Genomic DNA, 25,681 nt, shown 5'->3' with positions numbered 1-25,681 from the left:
GCAACTGTGGTGGAGGGTAAGAATGTGGAAGATGATGGATGGGGTGCCAATCAAGTGGGCAGCTTTGTCCTGGATATCATCAAGCTTCCTGAGTGTTGTGGAAGCTGCACCCATCCAAAATAGTTACGTGTCTGGTCAAAAGTAACCCCCCAGGATGTTAGGGGAGGAATTTGGCTATGGTAATGCTACTGCATATCATGGAGAGATGGTTATATTCTCTCTTGTTTGAGATGGTCATTGCCTGGTTCTTGTGTGGCATGAATGTTACTCTTCAAGGCTGCAAATCAGTAGCCATGGGTAAAATTAAGATGCATCAAAATCTGGGTGCTACCATTGCCTGATTAGAATTAGACAACTTCCATCCCATTAAACTGGGCTGGGTATAACTCTCTAGTTCCTGTAGCATAAAACATACTGACTGCAGTCTTTTACACTTGTATGTCAGCCTGTGATCCTCAACCAACGAAAATTAATAGGCTGGCAAGGGCCGAGTGCACAATCACATGCTGCCATTCTCAAAGGTTCTGAAGCCACTTTCCTCCACCCTTAACCTCTGCAATATCTTAGATTATAAAAGGTTGAAACAGCAAAAGTTAAACTTTTAAGTAAACTATGGGTACGAGTACACAATGAATGACATTAGGAAATTTTATTAGAAAAACAAGCACATAATCACAATTAAAGATAGACCTTGAACAGGTTCATCAGTTGTAGCATAAAGCAGAACTTAATGAAATTCTTAACTCTAGTCTTTACTGCATTAGTTAGTAACATCCTTATGGCACAATATCATAATCCTAACTGTACAGTTAGTGCACATCCTTCCCACTCATGTTGAATAATGAATACAGCCACCAGCTATAGTCTTGATATTAAATTGTCTTTTTTACCTTGATCCTGTAAGATATCAGTTTTCAGGAAAGTGTGTTTATGCCACGTCTAATACTTCAAATTGTTCCAACCATGTTTCGGGTGCAAATGGGAATGGCATAAGATATATTCCACATACTAATGCAACATTCATGACCCAAAAGCAGTTATTTAGGACAACAGTGGATGAGCTCATTCAAGTTAAAGACATATACATGGGAGAGATGCTAGTTATGTGAGCATCCTCACTGTTGAGTCTAATTTAGATAATGCTGAAGGAAAATGCATAAACAGCTTTTTTTGGCAGGGGCAAAAAGTTACTGAAGTAAGTGGTAACAGGGGAGAAATCTGCAAACACATAATGGGGAAGGAAAATAGGATCATTTCCAGTTGCATTATGATGCTGGAAATACTCAGCAGGGCTGGCAGCATCTGTGGAGAGAGAAGCAGAGTTAACGTTTCAGGTCAGTGACCCTTCAGTTGCATTGAGACAGCATTTTAATTATTTATGCATAGTTTAGATTGTTAACTGCTTCAGGAAATTAAAAACTTGGATTCAGTGCAGTGGAACATGTTACTATGAAACATTAGTTTGTCATTCAAATCAATTATAACAACCAAAATTAATGAGCTTTTGCAAAATGTGGAGTAAAAGTAACCTTTCTCTTCCTACTCCCTAATCCTCTCCAATACCTTGGATAATGAGCCGGTGTGTTAAGTAATTAGTTGATATCTATTGGCTCAGAAAAAGGATCACTTCAGATAAGGAACTATGTTGGTGATGAACCATTCCTCTGAAAACTGAAGGTGGTCCCCATCTGCAGTTAGAAATTCCAGTTTGCTTGCTTTGTCCATCGCCTTTAACCCCAATCGATCCTATGAGTAAAACAAATGTTCAATTTATTGAATTTTCTGTAAAACCACTCCTTCTTGGAGATTTGTTTGATTCCTGCCAGGTCTGTGGGCATAGGCCATCACCTGGTACCATGCTCATTTGGCTATTACTATGAGCCTCAATAGTAACTGGCAGGTCCTATTTCAGCCACGCTATATCCTGTCCTTGCATGATCTGCATTTCTAGCAGGGATGACTAAATCGTGATCAAAATCCTTGCTACCATAGCATAACTTCAGATGAGATTAGGAAATCTAGTAAAGATTAAGGATTGAAGCTGGGACATTGCATAACTAAGCTATTGGTGAAACTATCATAGGTGACACTTTCACCTCTTGCACTCAATGGAGTTTGTGCAATCAAAATATTTTTCCAAAAGGCAAGAATTAAATGCAATGTTAAAAACTGGTATCTCTCACTCTTACAAGATTATGGAGTGCAATTTGTAGACTTGGCCTACTATTTCCAATACTGTGGTGAAGCTGTTCATTCCAAACTATTTACACTTTGCTCCAATTCCCAAGGCTGCCTTGTACACTGGTCTCCTTGTCAGAATTCGAACCCTCATGGCTGTCTCACTGGCCAATGGAAACAATTATTGCTATTAACCTCCTGATAATCTTGAAGGTGACTTTGGGTTACCCATTTGTTGCCCCAATGGGTTACTCCCAGCCACCACCCACCTTTGTTCTTCCTATCTAAACCCGTCACAATCCTATACACCTCCATCAGATCTCTCCTCAACTTTAGCTCTGTTTGAAAAAAGCCTCAATTTAGTTATTTCTGTAATTCCTCATCCTACTGAATCTCCGCAACTACCCTACGGCTTTTATATCCTTAAATTTGTACAACTGAACATGATCTGTGGCCAAAAGTTTGAGTCAGTCATTATGGCACAGAAGGAGGGCATTTGTCCCATCGACCATGTTGACACTGTAGAGCAATGCAGTCAGTCCCATTTCCCCTACTGTAGCCCTGCAAGTTTATTTCCCTTTGGAATCATTGATCGTCTAGTTTCCACCATCCTCAGAGGCAGTGAGCTCAAGATCCCATATGCTTTGCTACCTACTCTCAATATGTCCTGCCACCTTTAAAGATCTATGCAATAAGAACCGCCAGGTCCCTCCACCCCGGCACTCTTCAGAACTGTGCCATTAAGTCCATCTTGCTTCACCCTATCCCTTCTGCCAAAATTCATCACTTCACACTTCTGTGTTAACTTCCTTCAGCCACTTGTTTGCCTATTCTGCTGTCCTATTGTAGTCGATTGGTATCATCCTCACTTTGCCACACCTCCAAGTTTGGTATCATTGGCAAACTTTGAAATTTTACTCTATCCCAATATCCAAGTCATTTTTTTTTTTAAATGCAATGATCTTAGCACTGAACCTTGGGAAACACCACTGTCTACTAACCTCCAGTCTGAAAAACAACTTTTTACCACAACTGGCTGTTTTCTATCCTTAAGCCAATTTTTTAATCCAAGCTGACACTGACCATCCTATTCCATGAGCCTCAATTTTGTCAACCAGCCTTTTGTTTGGTACTCTGTCAAACACTCTTACAATCCATATAGACAACATCCATTGTATTGCCTCCATCAACTTTCTCTGTTACGTTATCAAAAAATTCAATTAGATTATTCAAACACAATCTGACTTTTACAAATCTGTGCTGGCTCTCCTTAATTAATGTATATTGGAGCTAGAAGCAGCCAACACCTGACCACTGTGGAAAGCCACACCTTTCCATTTAGAGAAAATTCCACTTTTCTACCCGTTCTCTTGTTTTGTAGCTGTGCACCATTATTTTTGCCTGTCTTCTGAAGAGAGACCTCACACTTGGTCACCCTTCTTTGCATAGAATTTTAGAAAATTAAAGTCCAAATCTGCACTATTTCTTCCCCAGATTCAACATTACAAAGGAGGTGGTGTTGGAGGTTTTGAAGCGCATTAAGGTGGATAAATCCCCAGGGACTGACCAGGTGTATCATGGGAAGCAAGGGAGGAGATTAGCCACGGGTGAGGTACCGGAAGACTGGAGGATAGCTAATGTGTCTTTATTTAAGGAGGGCAGCAGGGATAAGCCCGGTGAGCCTTACATCAGTTGTGGGAAAGTTATTGGAAAGGATTCTGAGAGACAGGATTTATATGCATTTGGTAAGGCATGGTCTGATTAGGGATAGTCAGCTTTGTGCATGGGAAATCATGTCTCACGAATTTGATTTGAGTTTTTCGAGGTGACCAAGAGGATTGACGAGGCCAGGGCGATGGACGTTGTCTACATGGACTTTAGCAAGGCCTTTGACAAGGTCCCGCATGGTAGGCTGGTCCAGAAGGTTCGAATACATGGGATCCAGGGTGAACTAGCCAATTGGATACAAAATTGGCTTGGTGATAGGAGGCAGAGGGTGGTAGTGGAGGGTTGCTTTTCAGGTTGGAGGCCATTGACCAGTGGTGTGTCGCAGGGATCGGTGCTGGGCTCTCTGTTGTTTGTCATATATATTAATGACTTGGATGTAAATGTCAGGGGCATGATTAGTAAGTTTGCAGATGACACCAAAATTGATGGTATAGTGGACAGTGAAGAAGGTTGTCTAAGGTTACAACAGGATATAGATAAACTGGGAAAGTGGGCAAGGAATTAGCAAATGGAACTTAACGCAGACAAGTGCAAAGTGATGCATTTTGGGAAGTTAAACCAGGGTAGGACATATACGGTGAATGGCAGGGCCCTGGGCAGTGTTGTTGAGCAAGTACATAGTTCCCTGAAAGTGGCAACACAGGTAGACAGGGTGGTGAAGAAGGCGTATGGCATGCTTGCCTTCATCGGCTGAGGCACCGAGTACAAGAGTTGGGACGTCATGTTACAGTTGTACATAATGTTGGTTAGGCCGCATTTGGAGTTCTGGTCGCTGCTCTACAGGAAAGATGTGATTAAGCTAGAGAGGGTGCAGAAAAGATTCACAAGGATGTTGCCTGGTTTGGAGGGCCTGAGTTATAAAGAGAGATTGCATAGGTTGGGTCTGTTTTCCCTGGAGCCAAGGAGGCTGAGAGGGGACATGACAGAGGTATATAAAATTATGACAGGCATAGATAGGGTAGACAGCCAGAGTCTGTTTCCCATGGTAGGGGTGACTAAAACTAGAGGGCATAGATTTAAGGTGAGAGGGAGGAGGTTTAAAGGGGATCAAAGGGGTAAATTTTTCTCACAAAGAATAGTGGGTATCTGGAATGAGCTGCCAGTGGAGGCAAGAACCGTAGCAACATTTAAGAGGCATCTGGACAGGTACTTGAATCAGCAAGGCATAGAGGGATATGAAATTAATGCAGGCAGATGGGATTAGTATAGGTAGGCATTATGGTCAGCATGGACGCAGTGGGCCGAAGGGCCTGTTTCTATGCTGTACAACTCAGATTCCTTCAGGATCCTAATAGCACGATTGACAGGGAAATTACCCAACTACCTCCATTCTGGCAGGGAAAATTAGTGTGACTATATGCACCTGTATAATACATAGTTTGCTATATAGGTCCTGCCCTGCCTCCAACTCATCCGCTTAGAGTGTCAAGACACCAGATTAAAAGTTTGCCTCTTTTATCTTAGCCACATTCCAACCTTGACTCTTGCTACAAGAAAGCTTTAATGGCCTTGGGGTTTTTTTTGCCAATTTTCTCTTGGCTTTTCTGATGTCCATCTTTGTAGCTTTTAAATTCTGTTTTTGGATGTGCTAAATGCTGTTAAGTTTCAAATTTGATCTAATCCCCCCATTTAAATCGATGGAACTCCTGCCTTTAATGTATTTCCTTTTTTCCCCTCTTACAGGTACAAACTTGATTTGTAACCTTTCCAACACCTGTTATTTTCCTTTGCTGAGCTCCAATTCTATTTCATCTCAGCAGCCTGTTTTATCTTGCTGTAACTTGCTTTGTGAGGGTCTTTTTGGAACTGGTTTGACACTGCCCAAACAAATTTCTTTCAGGATTTTTACAGCCAGAGATTCGAACAGACATTACAGAAAAGGACACAGTCTGTTAGGCTAACATCCAGTCCCCCCACGGGAGGTGCCTCTCTGCAGCATAGAAGGCGCAAATCACAAAGCAATAGTGGAACAAATCTTACCTCTTGATAAAGAACACTCTCCTGCAAGGTGTAAGTGTCCTTGGCTTGACCAACTTTGTAGAAACCAAACCACTAGAACAGAGATAAGTGATAATTTAATGTTGGGTTTGTTGAAATGAGATTGCTTATAAAAGGAGACAATGTGGTTAGTGCACTGCTCATGTCATGGTTTGGGTTTTGAAATGTGATTTTAAAATTGTTCTACTTTATTTTTTGAAAAGATCAAAAGCTTTGAGATGAATGAAAATTACATGTTTGGCAATTATTTTTGTCTGGTTCCTATGGAAATTCATCACCATATTTAGCTTCCAATTCGAGTTCCTGATAAATCAACATTCCACTAGGTTTTCTGTTTGAAGTGCAAACTTGCTCCTTTTAGGGATATATCTCACTTCCATCCACAGAATTAACATCCACCCAGCTTGTGTTCCAGATTAACAGCGAGTTGATCAAGTAACCTTCCCTTGTTTGTCCAACAAGGACTACCCACCTCATTAGACTTTGGCCTCCTGGATGTTCTGTAGTTGAGTGAGAAGCATCCCAGCCCCCAGTGATGTGGTCACTCCAGGTTGCTACAGTAATCCAAGCTGGCTGGATGGTTGATCACTAGTGTTTAGAAGCATTGTCGAGCTGCCTGACTTGTACATTCAATTACCAAGACTACCATGGAGAATTGACTTGCTTTGAAATCTCTATTCCCAGCTGTGGCATCTTAAAGCCGTTATGACCCTAAAGTGGTCGTGTGTGTCTTATTTCCACCACCTCCACCCCACCCCCACACAAACTCCCTTAAGCAGACTTCCTTATTCAATAGAAGTCAACAGGGATAAAAGGGATATGGGAGCAGGGTGGGCACATGAAATGAGAACAACTTGCATTTATAATAGGGCCTTTAATATAGGGGGGGTGGAGTCCCACGGCACTATAGAGGTGTAAGGGGAAAAATGAACAAGACGGCAATAGGAGAGGTGACCAAAGGCTTGGTCAAAGAGATGGGTTTTAAAAAAGGCCTTAATGGAGGAGGAAGAGGTGGAGACGTGTAGGGAGGGATATCTGGAGCCTGAGGATAAGAAGTTGAAGGTGTGGATGCCACTGCTGGAGGAGTCAATGTAGGCTGCACAAGGCAAGATTGGAACCAAGCAAGGGCAAGCCCACTTAGCTGGACATTTGAGACTTTGGTAAGACCTTTCTTGTTGGGACGTTTGGTGCTGTGGCAAGGGAGGATACCCGATTGATGAGATGCAAACAGGGAGTTATGGGAAAGATGGGAACCGATTTGGGAAGTGAGAAAAGATTGGAGATGGGGTGGTAGCTTGTAAGCGCAGAGGTGTCAAGGGTGTTTTTGAGGAGGGGTGATGCCAGTTTTAAAACAGGATAGTTGTGTGGTCTTCTCTCCGACGGGATTTTCGTTTGTCTCTTTTACCTTGTTCACCTTCATTGCTTTCTATTTCCCTCCTGGTGTTTGATAAGGTATCTACCAAAACCCGTTTTCACAGCCACATCTCCTTCCTCAGTGACTGTCTCCGGCTCCGACTGATTCCACGTGGATTCCAACTGCAGTTTCACCCATCATGCTTTGAAACCACCCAGGATCACAGGTATCTCCGAGAAATACAACGTTCCTCGGACTGCTACTCTCGCCGCATCCTGAGATCCACACTCAGTGCTATGCGCCGCCATATGCACACACTGGACCTCTCTCTCCAGCAGCACCGTCTCACCTTATCTCAAATTTGTTCTACTCCGCAGTTTCATCTCATCTTACGTCTCATCCGACGCATTAACAAAAAACTTTTTTTCTTCCTTTCAGGTGTTAAGGAACGCAAGCTCCAGCAGCTGATGGGGACTAATGCCCCTCCAGATCCTCCTTCCGCTTCACTTCCCTCTGACCCCACCCCTTCTGATCTGACCCCTTGCCGTGTATTCACTATACCCTCTGACCTCCCCCTCTCTGATGCTGAGCGTTCTGTACTCAGCAAAGGTCTCAGTTTTATCCCCTTACGCCCCCACCTCAATGAATTTCGCGCTCGGCATGACGTTGAGCTCTTCTTCCGTCGCCTCCGCCTCCGGGCTCACTTCTTCGACCAGGAGTCCTCCCCCCGACCAGCAGACCCATTCACCCGCCTCCAGCATTCTCCCTCTACCTGGACCCCTCACCCTGGCCTCTTACCCGCTCTTGATCTCTTCATTGAAAACTGTCGGCGAGACATTGGTCGTCTCAATTTCTCTGCCCCCCTCACTCACTCTAACCTGTCCCCCTCTGAACTTGAGGCACTCCGTTCTCTCAGGTCTAACCCCGACATGGTCATCAAACCTGCAGACAAGGGTGGTGCTGTTGTTGTATGGCGTACCGACCTCTACCTTGCAGAAGCTCAACGCCAACTCACAGACACCTCTTCCTACCTCCCTCTGGACCATGACCCCACCACCGAACATCAAGCCACCGTCCAAAGGACTGTCACTGACCTCATCTCCTCTGGAGATCTTCCCTCTACAGCTTCCAACCTCATAGTCCCGCAACCCCGGACAGCCCGCTTCTACCTCCTTCCCAAAATCCACAAACAGGACTGTCCCGGCAGACCCATTGTGTCAGCCTGCTCCTGCCCAACTGAACTTATTTCTTCCTATCTAGACTCTCTCTTTTCTCCGCTGGTCCAGTCTCTTCCCACCTACATCCGTGACTCTTCTGACGCCCTACGTCATTTTGACAATTTCCAGTTTCCTGGTCCCAACCGCCTCCTCTTCACTATGGACGTCCAATCGCTCTACACCTCCATCCCCCACCAGGATGGTTTGAGGGCTCTCCGCTTCTTCCTGGAACAGAGGCCCAACCAGTCCCCATCCACCAACACCCTCCTCCGCCTGGCTGAACTTGTTCTCACATTGAACAACTTCTCCTTCAACTCCATGCATTTCCTTCAAGTAAAAGGTGTCGCTATGGGTACCCGCATGGGTCCTAGTTATGCCTGTCTTTTTGTGGGATATGTCGAGCATTCTTTGTTCCAGTCCTACTCAGGCCCCCTCCCCCAACTCTTTTTCCGGTACATTGATGACTGTATCGGTGCCGTTTCCTGCTCCCGCCCTGAACTAGAAAACTTTATCAACTTTGCTTCCAATTTCCACCCTTCTCTCACCTTTACATGGTCCATCTCTGACACTTCCCTTCCCTTCCTCGACTTCTCTGTCTCCATCTCTGGGGATAGGTTGTCTACCAATATCCATTATAAGCCCACTGACTCCCACAGCTACCTCGACTACACTTCTTCACACCCTACCTCCTGTAAGGACTCCATTCCATTCTCCCAGTTTCTCCGTCTCCGACGCATCTGCTCTGATGATGCTACCTTCCATGACGGTGCTTCTGATATGACCTCCTTTTTCCTCAACCGAGGATTTCCCCCCACTGTGGTTGACAGGGCCCTCAACCGTGTCCGACCCATTCCCCGCACCTCTACCCTCACCCCTTCCCCTCCCTCCCAGAACCGTGACAGGGTTCCCCTTGTCCTCACTTTTCATCCCACCAGCCTCCATATCCAAAGGATCATCCTCCGCCATTTTCGCCACCTCCAGCGTGATGCCACTACCAGTCGCATCTTCCCCTCCCTTCCCCTGTCAGCATTCCGAAGGGATCGTTCCCTCCGCGACACCCTGGTCCACTCCTCCATTACCCCCACCACCTCGTCCCCGTCCCAGGGCACCTTCCCTTGCAATCGCAGGAGGTGTAATACCTGCCCCTTTACCTCCTCTCTCCTCACTATCCCAGGCCCCAAACACTCCTTTCAGGTGAAGCAGCGATTTACTTGTACTTCTTTCAATGTAGTATACTGTATTCGCTGCTCACAGTGTGGTCTCCTCTACATTGGGGAGACCAAGCGCAGACTGGGTGACCGCTTTGCGGAACATCTCCGCTCAGTCCGCAAGCAGGACCCTGAGCTTCCGGTTGCTTGCCATTTCAACACTCCCCCCTGCTCTCATGCTCACATCTCTGTCCTGGGATTGCTGCAGTGTTCCAGTGAACATCAACGCAAGCTCGAGGAACAGCATCTCATCTACCGATTAGGCACATTACAGCCTGCCGGTCTGAACATTGAGTTCAATAATTTCAGAGCATGACAGCCCCCCACTTTACTTTCATTTTTAGTTATTTTTTCTTCCCTTTTTTTTTGGCATTCCTTTTTACATTTTTTACAATCTTTTTTTGTATTTATTTCAGTTCATCTTAGTTTGTTCAGTTTGCTCACCCACTGTTTTTTTCAGGTTGTTTTTCTTCAGGTTTGCACTTGCTGATGTTCAATATTCAGTATATTCACACCTAATCTGTACTAATGCTTTGTCTTTCAACACACCATTAACATATTGTTTGCCTTTGCTCCATGACCTTTTGGTCAGCTATGTGGCCTGGTCCAATCTGCACCTTCTCCTTTGTTATCTCTTGCCCAACCCCCACCTCACTTGTTTATAATCTGTGACTTTTCTAATATTTGTCAGTTCCGAAGAAGGGTCACTGACCCGAAACGTTAACTCTGCTTCTCTTTCCACAGATGCTGCCAGACCTGCTGAGCGAATCCAGCATTTCTTGTTTTTGTTTCAGATTTCCAGCATCCGCAGTATTTTGCTTTTATTTTAGTGTTTAATTCACTGCCACTTCTCTTCCAGGAATGCCTACCTTGAAGAAGTTCTGCTCTTCTCTCCGACGGGATTTTCGTTTGTCTCTTTTACCTTGTTCACCTTCATTGCTTTCTATTTCCCTCCTGGTGTTTGATAAGGTATCTACCAAAACCCGTTTTCACAGCCACATCTCCTTCCTCAGTGACTGTCTCCGGCTCCGACTGATTCCACGTGGATTCCAACTGCAGTTTCACCCATCATGCTTTGAAACCACCCAGGATCACAGGTATCTCCGAGAAATACAACGTTCCTCGGACTGCTACTCTCGCCGCATCCTGAGATCCACACTCAGTGCTATGCGCCGCCATATGCACACACTGGACCTCTCTCTCCAGCAGCACCGTCTCACCTTATCTCAAATTTGTTCTACTCCGCAGTTTCATCTCATCTTACGTCTCATCCGACGCATTAACAAAAAACTTTTTTTCTTCCTTTCAGGTGTTAAGGAACGCAAGCTCCAGCAGCTGATGGGGACTAATGCCCCTCCAGATCCTCCTTCCGCTTCACTTCCCTCTGACCCCACCCCTTCTGATCTGACCCCTTGCCGTGTATTCACTATACCCTCTGACCTCCCCCTCTCTGATGCTGAGCGTTCTGTACTCAGCAAAGGTCTCAGTTTTATCCCCTTACGCCCCCACCTCAATGAATTTCGCGCTCGGCATGACGTTGAGCTCTTCTTCCGTCGCCTCCGCCTCCGGGCTCACTTCTTCGACCAGGAGTCCTCCCCCCGACCAGCAGACCCATTCACCCGCCTCCAGCATTCTCCCTCTACCTGGACCCCTCACCCTGGCCTCTTACCCGCTCTTGATCTCTTCATTGAAAACTGTCGGCGAGACATTGGTCGTCTCAATTTCTCTGCCCCCCTCACTCACTCTAACCTGTCCCCCTCTGAACTTGAGGCACTCCGTTCTCTCAGGTCTAACCCCGACATGGTCATCAAACCTGCAGACAAGGGTGGTGCTGTTGTTGTATGGCGTACCGACCTCTACCTTGCAGAAGCTCAACGCCAACTCACAGACACCTCTTCCTACCTCCCTCTGGACCATGACCCCACCACCGAACATCAAGCCACCGTCCAAAGGACTGTCACTGACCTCATCTCCTCTGGAGATCTTCCCTCTACAGCTTCCAACCTCATAGTCCCGCAACCCCGGACAGCCCGCTTCTACCTCCTTCCCAAAATCCACAAACAGGACTGTCCCGGCAGACCCATTGTGTCAGCCTGCTCCTGCCCAACTGAACTTATTTCTTCCTATCTAGACTCTCTCTTTTCTCCGCTGGTCCAGTCTCTTCCCACCTACATCCGTGACTCTTCTGACGCCCTACGTCATTTTGACAATTTCCAGTTTCCTGGTCCCAACCGCCTCCTCTTCACTATGGACGTCCAATCGCTCTACACCTCCATCCCCCACCAGGATGGTTTGAGGGCTCTCCGCTTCTTCCTGGAACAGAGGCCCAACCAGTCCCCATCCACCAACACCCTCCTCCGCCTGGCTGAACTTGTTCTCACATTGAACAACTTCTCCTTCAACTCCATGCATTTCCTTCAAGTAAAAGGTGTCGCTATGGGTACCCGCATGGGTCCTAGTTATGCCTGTCTTTTTGTGGGATATGTCGAGCATTCTTTGTTCCAGTCCTACTCAGGCCCCCTCCCCCAACTCTTTTTCCGGTACATTGATGACTGTATCGGTGCCGTTTCCTGCTCCCGCCCTGAACTAGAAAACTTTATCAACTTTGCTTCCAATTTCCACCCTTCTCTCACCTTTACATGGTCCATCTCTGACACTTCCCTTCCCTTCCTCGACTTCTCTGTCTCCATCTCTGGGGATAGGTTGTCTACCAATATCCATTATAAGCCCACTGACTCCCACAGCTACCTCGACTACACTTCTTCACACCCTACCTCCTGTAAGGACTCCATTCCATTCTCCCAGTTTCTCCGTCTCCGACGCATCTGCTCTGATGATGCTACCTTCCATGACGGTGCTTCTGATATGACCTCCTTTTTCCTCAACCGAGGATTTCCCCCCACTGTGGTTGACAGGGCCCTCAACCGTGTCCGACCCATTCCCCGCACCTCTACCCTCACCCCTTCCCCTCCCTCCCAGAACCGTGACAGGGTTCCCCTTGTCCTCACTTTTCATCCCACCAGCCTCCATATCCAAAGGATCATCCTCCGCCATTTTCGCCACCTCCAGCGTGATGCCACTACCAGTCGCATCTTCCCCTCCCTTCCCCTGTCAGCATTCCGAAGGGATCGTTCCCTCCGCGACACCCTGGTCCACTCCTCCATTACCCCCACCACCTCGTCCCCGTCCCAGGGCACCTTCCCTTGCAATCGCAGGAGGTGTAATACCTGCCCCTTTACCTCCTCTCTCCTCACTATCCCAGGCCCCAAACACTCCTTTCAGGTGAAGCAGCGATTTACTTGTACTTCTTTCAATGTAGTATACTGTATTCGCTGCTCACAGTGTGGTCTCCTCTACATTGGGGAGACCAAGCGCAGACTGGGTGACCGCTTTGCGGAACATCTCCGCTCAGTCCGCAAGCAGGACCCTGAGCTTCCGGTTGCTTGCCATTTCAACACTCCCCCCTGCTCTCATGCTCACATCTCTGTCCTGGGATTGCTGCAGTGTTCCAGTGAACATCAACGCAAGCTCGAGGAACAGCATCTCATCTACCGATTAGGCACATTACAGCCTGCCGGTCTGAACATTGAGTTCAATAATTTCAGAGCATGACAGCCCCCCACTTTACTTTCATTTTTAGTTATTTTTTCTTCCCTTTTTTTTTGGCATTCCTTTTTACATTTTTTACAATCTTTTTTTGTATTTATTTCAGTTCATCTTAGTTTGTTCAGTTTGCTCACCCACTGTTTTTTTCAGGTTGTTTTTCTTCAGGTTTGCACTTGCTGATGTTCAATATTCAGTATATTCACACCTAATCTGTACTAATGCTTTGTCTTTCAACACACCATTAACATATTGTTTGCCTTTGCTCCATGACCTTTTGGTCAGCTATGTGGCCTGGTCCAATCTGCACCTTCTCCTTTGTTATCTCTTGCCCAACCCCCACCTCACTTGTTTATAATCTGTGACTTTTCTAATATTTGTCAGTTCCGAAGAAGGGTCACTGACCCGAAACGTTAACTCTGCTTCTCTTTCCACAGATGCTGCCAGACCTGCTGAGTGAATCCAGCATTTCTTGTTTTTGTTTCAGATTTCCAGCATCCGCAGTATTTTGCTTTTATTATAGTTGTGTGGTCATCAGTTTATCAAGAATGGGGTCAAGGGAGCAAGAAATGGGTCTCATGGATGAGATTTATTGAAGAGGGCATGAAGGGAGATGGAAGAGAAACTAGAGAAACTAGACAAACACCACATATAGAGAGCTATGTGAGCAAGGAGAAGGGGAGGCAGCTGAACAAATGGATTTTTTTTGTCACTAAATTGAGACCATCAGGTCCTCACACTTGTTGGAGAGGCAAGGGATAAGGGTTTGAAAGATAGTTGGTTGTGGAAAAATTAAGCCACACTACTACTTGTATGGACAAACTGGTTGTGCCAAACAACCGGTTTGCATGTTGCAATTTCTATGTCCAGGACTCAAAATTGGTGGGTTGGTGGTCATGGAAGGGATTCTCTAACTAATGACCGTAAACTAGAATCAATTTGGTTTCCTAGATTTGATAGTTTCCTCATTCTAAGTTTGATTACACACTTTATAACTGCTTGCAGGGAGTTAACAAATTGATACAAAACAATGAAATTAAAAAGTGTTCTGATGACTGATATTTACAGAACTAAAATTCTAGATAAAACTGCAACCTTATTTGTAGCAGCAATTAAAAATGTTAGGTGAAGAGTCAAAAGCATCCATCCTCACCTCTGAATCAACTGGGTCAACCATGGAATCCTTCAAGAATTTCACCATTACAAACTTTTTCAATTTCATCAGATTCTCCTTATAACTTTCATTGATGCCCTGTAACAAAAGTAGAGACAGTAATTGTTTGATTCATACCCAAATAACATTCAAATACCAGGCTTAACTATCATTGATGGTTACTCTGCACATTTTGAAACTCAGCTGCTGCATTAAGGCTTGGGGGAAAATCTAGTCCATTAAATGACAAACAACAAAAGTGGCAACTGAGGGCAGAGACATAGGAACGTAGTGGAAGGCAAAACTACATTTCTGAAAGATACAATGTTTGGGGCTATAGAGGCACAGCTGGATAGATTCCCAATGCTGCACTTACATCGGATGCAGTTCACAACCATACGAGAGGTTGTTGGGGGAGGCTGGTAAAGTTTATTTCACTAAGTAACATTGAGTACGTACCCTTTCTTGATTAATGTCTGCCAAGAAAATGCTTTTGTTCCTGTACAGATCTTCATTCAAAGGATCATGCCAGTACTCTGCTTGCACCAAACTAACAGGAAAACAATTGTAACAGAATTAACTGGTAGTCTTAAACATTTACATAAATGACTTGTTTCAAATTCACCATACCCTTTATGGTTATGTTGGGACTGGTTGAGGGGGTGGAGGTGGAATCATGGAAGTAAACCTCAAAAGGAGGAATAGTGGGAAAGGATCTAACAAGCAACAATCTACAATGAATAGGGTAAGAAGGTTGGAGGGGACAAGGTGGGAGAGTGTCACATTTTTAGTTACTGAAATTATGAGTGACAAATCTGGGTGACTCAGTGCTACAGACAGGGTGGAAAGCAGACTAAAGCGATTCAAAATGGGAATGATGGCTGAAGTGAGCACTGAGCCGAGTGCTTAAGTATTCAAGAAGCTTTGCGAGCACCCGACTGAAAAAATGTAAGTCTCCTCAATCCAATTCCACATGGATACACTATTGCACTAAATTCATAAACTAAATCAACCTTGAGCAATCCAACTCTCCAGTCAGTACTATGGGCTGAATTTTACACCACCCCAGCGGGTCAGTTGGTGGTGTGGGGGCAGCGTAAAATTGAGTGGGAGGCTCCGGGAGGCCTACATGCCCCACTCCTGCCTCTGGTTGACTTTATGGTGGTTGGGCGGGCTGGGGGGGGGGTGGACGGCCCGCCCGCCCGAGGCCTATCTAAGCCCCTAAGTGGCCACTTAAGGTCCTATGCCCACCTCGGGTATTTTTTTAAAAATTTATTCACGGAATGTGGGTGTCAGTGGCCAGGCCAGCATTTATTGCCCATCCATAATTGCCCTTGAGAAGGTGGTGGTGAGCTGCCTTCTTGAACCGCTGCAGTCCATGTGGGGTAGGGACACCCACAGTGCTGTTAGGAAGGGAGTTCCAGCATTTTGACCCAGCGACAGTGAAGGAACGGCGATATAGTTCCATGTCTGGATGGTGTGTGACTTGGAGGAGAACTTGCAGGTGGTGGTATTCCCATGCATTTGCTGCCCTTGTCCTTCTAGTTGGTAGAGGTCGCAGGTTTGGAAGGTGCTGTCTAAGGAGCCTTGGTGCGTTGCTGCAGTGGATCTTGTAGATGGTACACACTGCTGCCACTGTGTGTTGGTGGTGGAGGGAGTGAACGTTTGTAGATGGGGTGCCAATCAAGCGGGCTGCTTTGACCTGGATGGTGTTGAGCTTCTTGAGTGTTGTTGGAGCTGCACCCATCCATGCAAGTGGAGAGTATTCCATCACACTCCTGAATTGTGCCTTGTCGATGGGGAGTCAGGAGGCGAGTTACTTGCCACAGGATTCCTAGCCTCTGACCTGCTCTTGTAGCCACGGTATTTATATGGCTACTCCAGTTCAATTTCTGGTCAATGGTAGCCCCTAGGATGTTGATAGTGGGGGATTCAGCGATGGTAATGCCATTGAATGTCAAGGGGAGATGGTTAGATTCTCTCTTCTTGGAGATGGTCATTGCCTGGCACTTGTGTGGCGCAAATGATACTTTCCACTTATCAGCCCAAGCCTGGATATTGTCCAAGTCTTGCTGCATTTCTACACGGACTGCTTCAGTATCTGAGGAGTCACGAATGGTGCTGAACATTGTGCAATCATCAGCGAACATCCCCATTTCTGCCCTTATGATTGAAGAAAGGTCATTGATGAAGCAGAAGATGGTTGGGCCTACGACACTACCCTGAGGAACTCCTGCAATGATGTCCTAGCGCTCAGATGATTGACCTCCAACAACCACAACCATCTTCCTTTGCGCTAGGTATGACTCCAGCCAGCAGAGGGTTTTCCCCCGATTCCCATTGACCTCAGTTTAGCTAGGGCTCCTTGATGCCATACTCGGTCAAATGCTGCCTTGTGCCCCTTACCTCTCGAGTTCAGCTCTTTTGTCCATGTTTTGAACCAAGGCTGTAATGAGGTCAGGAGCTGAGTGGCCCTGGAGGAACCCAAACTGAGCGTCACTGAGCAGGTTATTGCTAAGCATGTGCTGCTTGATGGTACTGTTGACACCTTCCATCACTTTACTGATTTTACCTGTGGCAAGCAGGTGTGCTGGGGACACGAAAGGCCGCCCGGTGATAGCAGACGACCTTTCTGCGCCCCGAGATGGGGCGGGGGGGGGGGGGGGCCATGGCAGTCGGGCACAGGGTGCCCGATTGAGGGCCGCCCCCGCCTCCTAACCCACCCCCGGGACACAAGACCCCCCCCCCCCCCCACCTTCCCCCAAACGACTACTCCAGCCTCTCCACGGAAGGACCAATCCCCCTGGTGAGGCAAGCCCAGCTTACCTCATCTCTCGGCTTCATGGTGTCGGCTGGGCTGCAGTCCCAGCAGTGGCCACCGCTCCTGGTGGCGCTGCTGGGACAAAGAGCAGCCAGCCCGCTGATTGGCCGGCAGCTCACTGAGGTGAGACCTCCTCCCTCAAGTGGGTGGAAGTCCTGCCTCAGGACAATTAAAGCCCGGGGACCCGGGCTAGGTGGAAGCGGGTTCGCCACCGACTTTTACATCGGTGGCGAATTCCCGTCCGCCTAAGGTAAAATCCAGCCCTATGTGTTTCAATAACTGCAGTCAAATGAATTAGCCTTGTTTGGCATTTCTGACATGTTTAGCAGAGAAGACACCTTTAGGATTAAATGATGCTCTATAAAGTTCTGCTGTTGTGGTCTGCAAATGATGTGGTGCTACGGCAACAATAATTCTAATATTCTAATAATTTAAGCAAGGGACACAGTCATTGCAGCTATCCATTTGCTGATCTGCAAATTACCCTTGCCCACTCAACAAGATAGATGATTTAAAGGCACAAATAGAAGTAAATGGGTATGATCTAATTGCCATTACGGAAGCGTGCCTACAGGGTGACCAAACTGGGAACTGAATATTCAAGGATATTCAACATTTAGGAAGGACAGGCAAAAAGGAAAAAGGAGATGGTGTTGCACTGTTAAGGAATGGGATTAGTAGATTAGTAAAGGAGGATCTCAGATTGGAAGAACAAAATGCGGAATCTGTTTGGGTGGAGCTTAAAAACAGCAAGGGGCAGCAAACATTGGTAAGAGTTGTTTATAGGCCAAACAGTAGTGGTAGTGTGGGACATGGTATTAATGAAGGGTTAAGGATTGTATAAGATTAAAAGAAAAGGCCTATAAAGTTGTCAGAAATAGTAGTATTTAGAATACAGCAAAGGAGATCCAAGAAACTGAAAGGGAGAACAGAACATTAAGGTAAACTAGCAAAAAACATAACAGACTGTAAAAGCTTCTATAGGTACATAAAAAAGGAAACATAAGTCCAATACATACAGAGTCAGGAGAATTTATAATGGGGAACAGAAAAATTGCAGAGAAGCTAAATGGTTACTTTGTCTTCACTGAGGAAGTTACAAGAAATCTCCCAGAATTAGAGGTCCAAGGGATTAGCAGGAATGAGGAATCGAAGGAAATTAGTAAGAAGGTTGTATTGGAAAAATTAATGGGGCTGAAGGTTGCTAAGTCTCTGGGACCTGATATTCTACATTCCAGAGTGTTGAAAGAGGGAGCTATGGAGAGAGTCGATGCATTGATCACTTTCCAAAATTCTATAGATTCTGGAACGGTTCCTGCAGAATGGAAGGCAGCAAATGTTACCCCACTATTTAAGAAGGGAAGAAGAAAGAAAACAGGGAACTGCAGATCTGTTAGCCTTACGTCAGTAGTAGGGAAAATGCTAGAATCTACTTTAAAGGATGTGATAAATGGACACTTGGATAATAATGATTTGATTGGGCATAGTTAACATGGATTTATGAATGGGAAATCATGTTTAATGAATCTGTTGCAGAGTATTTTGAGGATGTTATTAACAGAATTGATAAAGGGGAGTTGGTGTCAGTGGACATTGTATACTTGGATTTTCAGAAGGCTTTTGATAAAAGTTCCCCACAGGAGGTTGGTTAACAAACTTATAGCACACGGGATAGGAAGCAAGATACTGGCATAGATTAAGGATTGGTTAACAGGCAGAAAACAAAGGAGTAGGAATAAATGGGTCATTCTTGCATTGACAGGCAGTGACTATTGGGGTACCACAAGGATCAGTACTTGGGCCCCAGCTGTACATCAATGATTTGGATGTGGGGACCAAATGTAATACTTCCAAGTTCGCAGATGGCAAAACTGGGTGAGAATGTGTGTTGTGAGGAAGATGCAAAGCAGCTTCAAGGGGATTCGGACAGATGTAGTGAGTGGGCAAGAACATGGCAGATGGAATATAATGTGGAAAAAGGTTCGGTTATCCACTTTGGTAGGAGGAACAGATGTGCAGAATATTTTTTAAACGGCAAGAAATTAGAAAGTGTAGATGTACAAAGGGACCTGGGTGTCCTCGTCAATCAGTCACTGAAAGCAAACATGCAGGTGCAGCTTGCAATTAGGAAGCTGTTAGCCTTTATCGTAAGAGGATTTGAGTACAGGAGTAGCGAAGTCTTGTTTCAATTGTATAGAACCTTGGTTAGACCGCACCTGGAGTACTTTGTGCAGTTTCGGTCCCCTTACTTTAGGAAAGATATTATTGTCATAGAGGGAGTGCAAAGGTCCACCAGGCTTGTTCCTGGGATGGCAGGACTGTCCTATGGACAGAGATTGGGGAAACTGGGCCTGTATTCTCTAGAGTTTTGAAGAATGAGAGGTGATCTCATTGAAACCTACAAAATACTTAAAGGGATAGACAGGGTAGATGCAGCTAAGATGTTTCCCCTGGTTGGGGAGTCTAGAACCAGGGGATACAATTTCAAAATAAGGGGGAAGCCACTTAGGACCAAGATGAGGAGAAATTTCTTTACTCAGAGGGTTGTGAATCTTTGGAATTCTCTACCCCAGAGGGCTGTGGAAGCTGAGTAATTGAGTATGTTTAAAGAAGAGATTGACAGATTTCTAAATACCAATGACATAAGGGGATATGAGCATAGTGTGGGAAAAAGACATTGAAGTGGATGATCAGCCATGATCATATTGAATGGCGGAGCAGGCTCGATGGGCTGAATGGCCTATTCCTGCTCCTATGTTCCTATAGGATGGATTCCTGCACTGCAAATTGTTGTCATTGTGTACGATTGGGGATTACTTCAAGGAAAGTCCTGGGCACAAACTGAATTGAAAATGGAAGACCATTTGTGTGTTTCTTAAAGAAAATAGAAACAGAGCAAGCAACACTCAAACATCTGCACAATTTTTATTTTGGGTTAGTTTTTTAAAAAATCTTTTAGAAGTAACTTTTTTTTTTGCATAGAATTCAAAGCAAATTCTAACGTTAAAACAGGATGTTTGGCCCAGCCAGTGTTGGTTTTTCTACAAGTATGCAGTACTCCCAATCCCACATTCCCACTCTGTCCGCATATCGCTTTATTCACTTTTCGACATGGTCACTGCTTGAATTACTAAGTCAGATAATGCATTCCATAGCCTCACAACCTGCTGTTAAAAAAAAACTTACATTTTACCTTATCTCTATCTCCTGATTTTAAAACAGTCCATCATTGGAAAATTTCTATCTACTCTTTATTCTGTTCACAATATCAAGCACCACTATCAAACCACCCTGTAATCTCCTCTGTTCTTTTGGTCCTCACTTATTTAAGTATCTTTGAGCTTGAACATCACTTCCTCTAGCCCCATCATTGATAGTGAACAGAAGTGATTCCAGAACAGAATCGCATGGGACACTGTTACCAACAACCAACTTCCAACCACCCTGAGAAATTGCCCTCAACTCCTACTGTTTCCTCCCTTGTAACCAGTTTTTAAAATCAAATTTGCTGTCCTCAGCTCCCCCCTCCTCAGTTTCATACCCCTTAATCTTCTCCAATTGGCTCCTGTATGGTACTTTGACAAAAGCTTTGTCTATTTACACCAGGTCAGCAATATTTCCCCAACCACCATATCGGTCACCTGCTCAAAAGAACTCAACCTTGTTGTCGAACATTATTTTCCTTCCTGAAATCTATTTTACATTACAAACCAGAGTAAATTTTAATAATATGGGGAAAGAGGGACAGTTCACTTTAATTGTACCTCTTGCTAGTTGTTCAAAATGTGGCTTTTATTGTTTCAGCCTCTAACTGGGATTGCACACATGGCTTATATGCTTTCTCACAGTACTTGAGATATTTACTGATTCTTAGCTCATTGTGGAATAATTAGACACATGATTCACATAATGAACACCACAAGACAGGAGTATATTAAAATCTAATAGTTATACTTACTGCTCTTGAATTGGACTACTGTAAGCACCCAAGTTCAGCATTTTTCTTATCCAGTTACAGATGTGGGAACTCTGTCCAGGACAGTGGGGTAAACCGTACACTCCTAGTGGGGAGAGGAGGAAGCGAAACAGATTACAAACTTAGTCTGAAGGGAATACCTGAAAAGATTTTTCTTTCCAGATTTTAAAAACAACTTTGATTCAAGGGAAGTCTGCAGGATAACATGGTGAATGTAGTAGGATTTGCTGTAGCTTATTCAGAGCTCTGTCCCCCAGTCACCCTGTACACCAACACATAATAAAATTGAATAGTTTGGTTTTGAATTTTGCACTCTCTGTGGCAGAAGTGGAAGGGGTGGGGAGGTTAGGAAGCAGCCAGAGGGAAAGTGGCAGAAAACAGGCTGACACTTTCCTCTGGCCAGTATGGTAAGCAGGGGGAAAAAATGGGTTGGGTAGCAATACTTAATGCTGTAATGCAAGTTTTGGAAAACACTAGAGGCTGCTTCAAAGTGCTGCCTGTTTTTCATGGTTGCAGGGCGCAAAAGCTGTGGGAGTGATGCAGGCCTTGGCTTAATGGTAGCATTCTCATCTGAGTCAAAAGGTTTGTAGGTCCAAGTTCCATTCTAGAGACCTGAGCACATAATCAAGGCTAACATTTAAGTGCAGAGTGAGGGTGTGCTGCACTGTCAGAAGTGCTGCGATTTGGATGAGACCTTAAGCCTCTGAGGTGGATGTAAAAGATCGCATGGGTCTATTTTCATCTGGCCAGTGTTTACTCATCACAAAAAACTGATTTCTGATCGATACCTCATTGCTCTTTGTGGGATCTTGCTGTGCTCAATTTGGCTACTGCATTTCCTAAATTCCTTCATTGACTGCAAAGCAATTTGGGATGTCCTGTTCTTTATGATCTGTGGGAGAGGGGGCAAGGACATCAGTGGCTAATAATCAAGGTCATGCAGATGGGTACAAGCCAGAGTTGATTTTTAAAGCTCAGTAGAGACAGGCGACATGCTTGTTTACAATGCATGTTTTTTTCAGCGTGATGCCTGATCTCAATCTTGTGCTGATAGAGTTGCACCAATGTTTTTTTTATTCATTTGTGGGGTGTGGGCGTCGCTGGCTAGGCCAGCATTTATTGCCTATCCCTAATTGCCCTTGAACTGAGTGGCTTGCTAGGCCATTTCAGAGGGCATTTTAAGAGTCAACCACATTGCTGTGGGTCTCGCGTCACATGTAGGCCAGACCAGGTAAGGACAGCAGATTTCCTTCCGTAAAGGACATTAGCATGACTGTTGATTCAGACAGTTCAATCGCTGGGTTGTCTTCATCAGTATGATCTTTGAATGCAAAGGTTCAACTTAACTCTTAACTGAGGAGCAAAGATTTCTACACATTTCTTTATTCCCTGTGCTAACTTTCAAATCCATTACAAAAGACAGCAATGGAGAAGGCAGTTTCCGTTGAAATTTGACAAAGATCATGCTCTATCACGAAGGGATTTCAGTGTAAGTACAGTAAGGCTATCATGTAACATTATTGGAGCCCCAGTGTATTTAACTCACGTAACCAAAGTCATCTTCAGAAACAATACCTATGGAATGTTGCAGCCACTCACTTTGACAATAGGTGTGCCAAGCAATTAGAACAATGTAAGAGTTTCAACCTTTGAAAATTATACATTTGAACAAAAATGAACTTAAATTGGACCAGTAAATATTACCCTGATGTTGGCCTCCAAACGTGATTAGCTTTACCATGGCAGGAGAAGGACATCTCTGTGCCACAGCTCTCCTATAACAAACAGAAAACCAGAAGTGAGAAAACTCTGCCAAATAAGCAGCCAAAACACCCTTTAACTGAATTTCAAAAAAATATTTAATTGCCTGTAGGCCCCCTTTGGTCACACTTACAGAAACTGACCACCTTGAGAGAAGCCCAACGCATTGTATCCATTCTGTAACTTCTTGTCCTTGGACAATATATTACACACCACCTCAACTTGATCATTTACATTCATGAAGAAACTGTTCTCCATGTCCTGAAAAAAAAGTTTCCAATGTACAGAAGTGTTTGAGGGATTGTATCAATAACAGTAAATGAGTTTAGCCTAAAATTTCCTTATTTTTCAAAATCAACATTTTACTTGATATTTAGTCACAGAACATTTAAACAAAAATCAATGGTTTTGTCTAATTTTCTGAGTCTTGCAACAACCACTTCATCCTGGCTTGTCAAAGCATGGTTAAGTATAGCACTGAACCGCATAGACCAGTAGGTCATAGGTTCACTTTCCTGTCTGTACTGTTAACTATTTTCAGCCAGGGTACTATGGCCTCAGTGTTCTTAGACCAGACAGTTGAAATCTATCATCCAAGGATCTTGTTCCTAATCACATCCTCTATTGACCTTGCGTCCGACTATGTGCAAATATGGATGAAAGTTGAGGACTGCATCAGACTGTGTTATATAATGCCCTCAACTGTCAAAATCCAGTACTGTATAGATTCACCCATAGACAACAATCACTGGGGCAAGATACATAGGATTTGAAAGAAGGTATATAAAATTTTCTTCAACTTTTCTTCCTGAGGTCCTCTTGAGCATGGTTAGAAAAGCCTTTGATATTGTTGTACGCCACCTCAAGCAAATTGTAGAGCAGCTACTGTAATGATCTCTACAGCACCAGATCATTTGTATTGAGTAATTCAACAAAGTTGATGTATTGTAACCAGGAGCAATACAATTATTTTGTAAAAACGGCATTCAAAATTTCACATCACAGTTATAATCCATTCTAGCTCACCACCCTTCATTAAGACACACCTCAGTAATACTGTTTCCAATTTCCAAGGATAAAACGTAAATTCCTGGGATTTCTTGTTCCAGCAGTTTCTTGATAAATCCCATGCTAAGAGGATTACAGCAGCTGTCACCTAAAATTAAACAATTTGTAAAGAAAGCAGAACAAAACTGAAGTGTCACCATGGCTACTTGAATAGATTACATAGAATCTTACAGCAGGGAAACTGACCACGAGTGGCATCTGTCGGCATCTATTCTCCACACAAGCCGCCTCTAACCTACTTCATTTAAGACCATCAGCAAACCTATTCTCTTATCTTTCGTGTACTTACCTAGCTTCCCCATTAAACCATCTATGCTATTTGCCTCAATTACTCCTTGTGGTAGCAAGTTCCCCATTCTAACCACTCTCTGGATAAAGGGGATTTAATGTTTTCAGTGGGTTTTGTTGTTCGAGGAAGTGAATCAGATGCAAATAATAAAGCTGCGTTTTGAAAAGCTATGTCATACTTGGAAAGTCAAAAAAGTAAAACGTTATGCAAAGGTTCCTTTCATGTTATAAATACTGCAAATACTTTAAAGCTATTATGCAACATATTTTGCTTGCTTTCAATAAAAATTGATTAGATTTTGATTGCTCTGCCTTGAACAAAGTCTACTTTCACTTCTACATTTCATCACCACACTGCTTGATTATACTGTAATAGGATTTGCCTGACTTGATCCAACGAGGCAGCTTAAAATAACAGACTGCCCTTTATAAAGAGATTTATGAAACACTTTTATATTTTAAACTGTAAAGCATCAATTGTAGGGTTTCAGTGTAACATCGAGGTTTCTAAAGACAACATAGAAAACAATTACAATTTAATGTTGCGTGTATTTTGAATCAACGAATCACACAAGATCCGTAAACGTGTCCAAAATACAACATGAAATGCACAAACATTTAATACAAACGACGATTCAGGTCGCAGTCGGTGGACCGAAGAGCGATAGAAACAGTCGCTATTCTTCCGCGATCAGCCAGCTCCCAGTTAATTCCGTTTCTAAGTATATTTGACTGTACAACCGATTCTATTTGATTTGTTTTTACTCGCTGCCACCTTACCCATGCCGTGCCAAATGACCACCGGTGTTCGCTCCGTGCTGTTCCAGGCTGTCTTCCATGACACAGTTTCCAAGACCGGGGAGAAGCAGAAGAACAGCAAAAACCATCCTCCCTCCTGCGCAGCCATCTTACTGAAGTCATATGACCCGGGTGTTGATCATGTGATCTTGCAGCTTGTGATTGGTTGAGAATGGGTGAGAGTCTATGGACATTGAGTTGTTACATTGCTGGGGTTGTGCAGTGAAATAGTTATTTAATTCCACTAGGAGAGGAGTTGTAGTGCTATTCAATTTCATTACATCTTAGTTATTTTAAAGATACTGTTACAATTATCTATTAGGCAATTTCACTAGTGAGGTACCGCAGGGATCAGTACTTGGGCCCCAGTTGTACACAATGTATATCAACGATTTGGATGCGGGGACCAAATGTAGTATTTCCAAGTTCGCAGATGACACAAAACTAGGTGGGAATGTGTGGTGAGGAAAATGCAAAGCGGCTTCAAGGGGATTTGGACAGACTTAGTGAGTGGACAAGAATATGGCAGA

General features: G+C 44.4%; 1 protein-coding gene across 1 annotated transcript; it reads right to left on the bottom strand.

The window, feature by feature from the left end:
* Positions 1-634: 634 nt before the first annotated feature.
* Positions 635-25,291, bottom strand: LOC137347142 (palmitoyl-protein thioesterase 1-like). The gene is made up of 9 exons (XM_068011282.1): positions 25,134-25,291; positions 24,044-24,153; positions 23,131-23,258; positions 22,941-23,011; positions 21,219-21,321; positions 14,899-14,989; positions 14,440-14,538; positions 5,887-5,958; positions 635-1,746 (listed from the first exon to the last, which is right to left on the bottom strand). The coding sequence occupies exons 1-9, from the start codon at positions 25,258-25,260 to the stop codon at positions 1,624-1,626; spliced, it is 924 nt and encodes a 307-aa protein (XP_067867383.1). The 5' UTR covers positions 25,261-25,291; the 3' UTR covers positions 635-1,623.
* Between the last annotated feature and the right edge of the window lie 390 nt (positions 25,292-25,681).

This window comes from Heterodontus francisci, chromosome 31 (assembly GCF_036365525.1).
Source record: "Heterodontus francisci isolate sHetFra1 chromosome 31, sHetFra1.hap1, whole genome shotgun sequence".
Classification (NCBI taxonomy): domain Eukaryota; kingdom Metazoa; phylum Chordata; class Chondrichthyes; order Heterodontiformes; family Heterodontidae; genus Heterodontus; species Heterodontus francisci.
The sequence above is the reverse complement of the archived record's forward strand: the minus strand, read 5'-3'. Positions and strand labels throughout refer to the sequence as shown.

Bases quoted from the DNA above. Each gene is read 5' to 3' on its own strand.
- LOC137347142 (XM_068011282.1), bottom strand. From the start codon at position 25,260: ATGGCTGCGCAGGAGGGAGGATGGTTTTTGCTGTTCTTCTGCTTCTCC. The intron at 24,154-25,133 runs GTAAGGTGGCAG...GTTTAATTTTAG, and splicing joins GGTCATTTGGCACGGCATGG to GTGACAGCTGCTGTAATCCT. The intron at 21,322-22,940 runs GTAATATTTACT...TCTCCCCACTAG, and splicing joins GTTTGGAGGCCAACATCAGG to GAGTGTACGGTTTACCCCAC.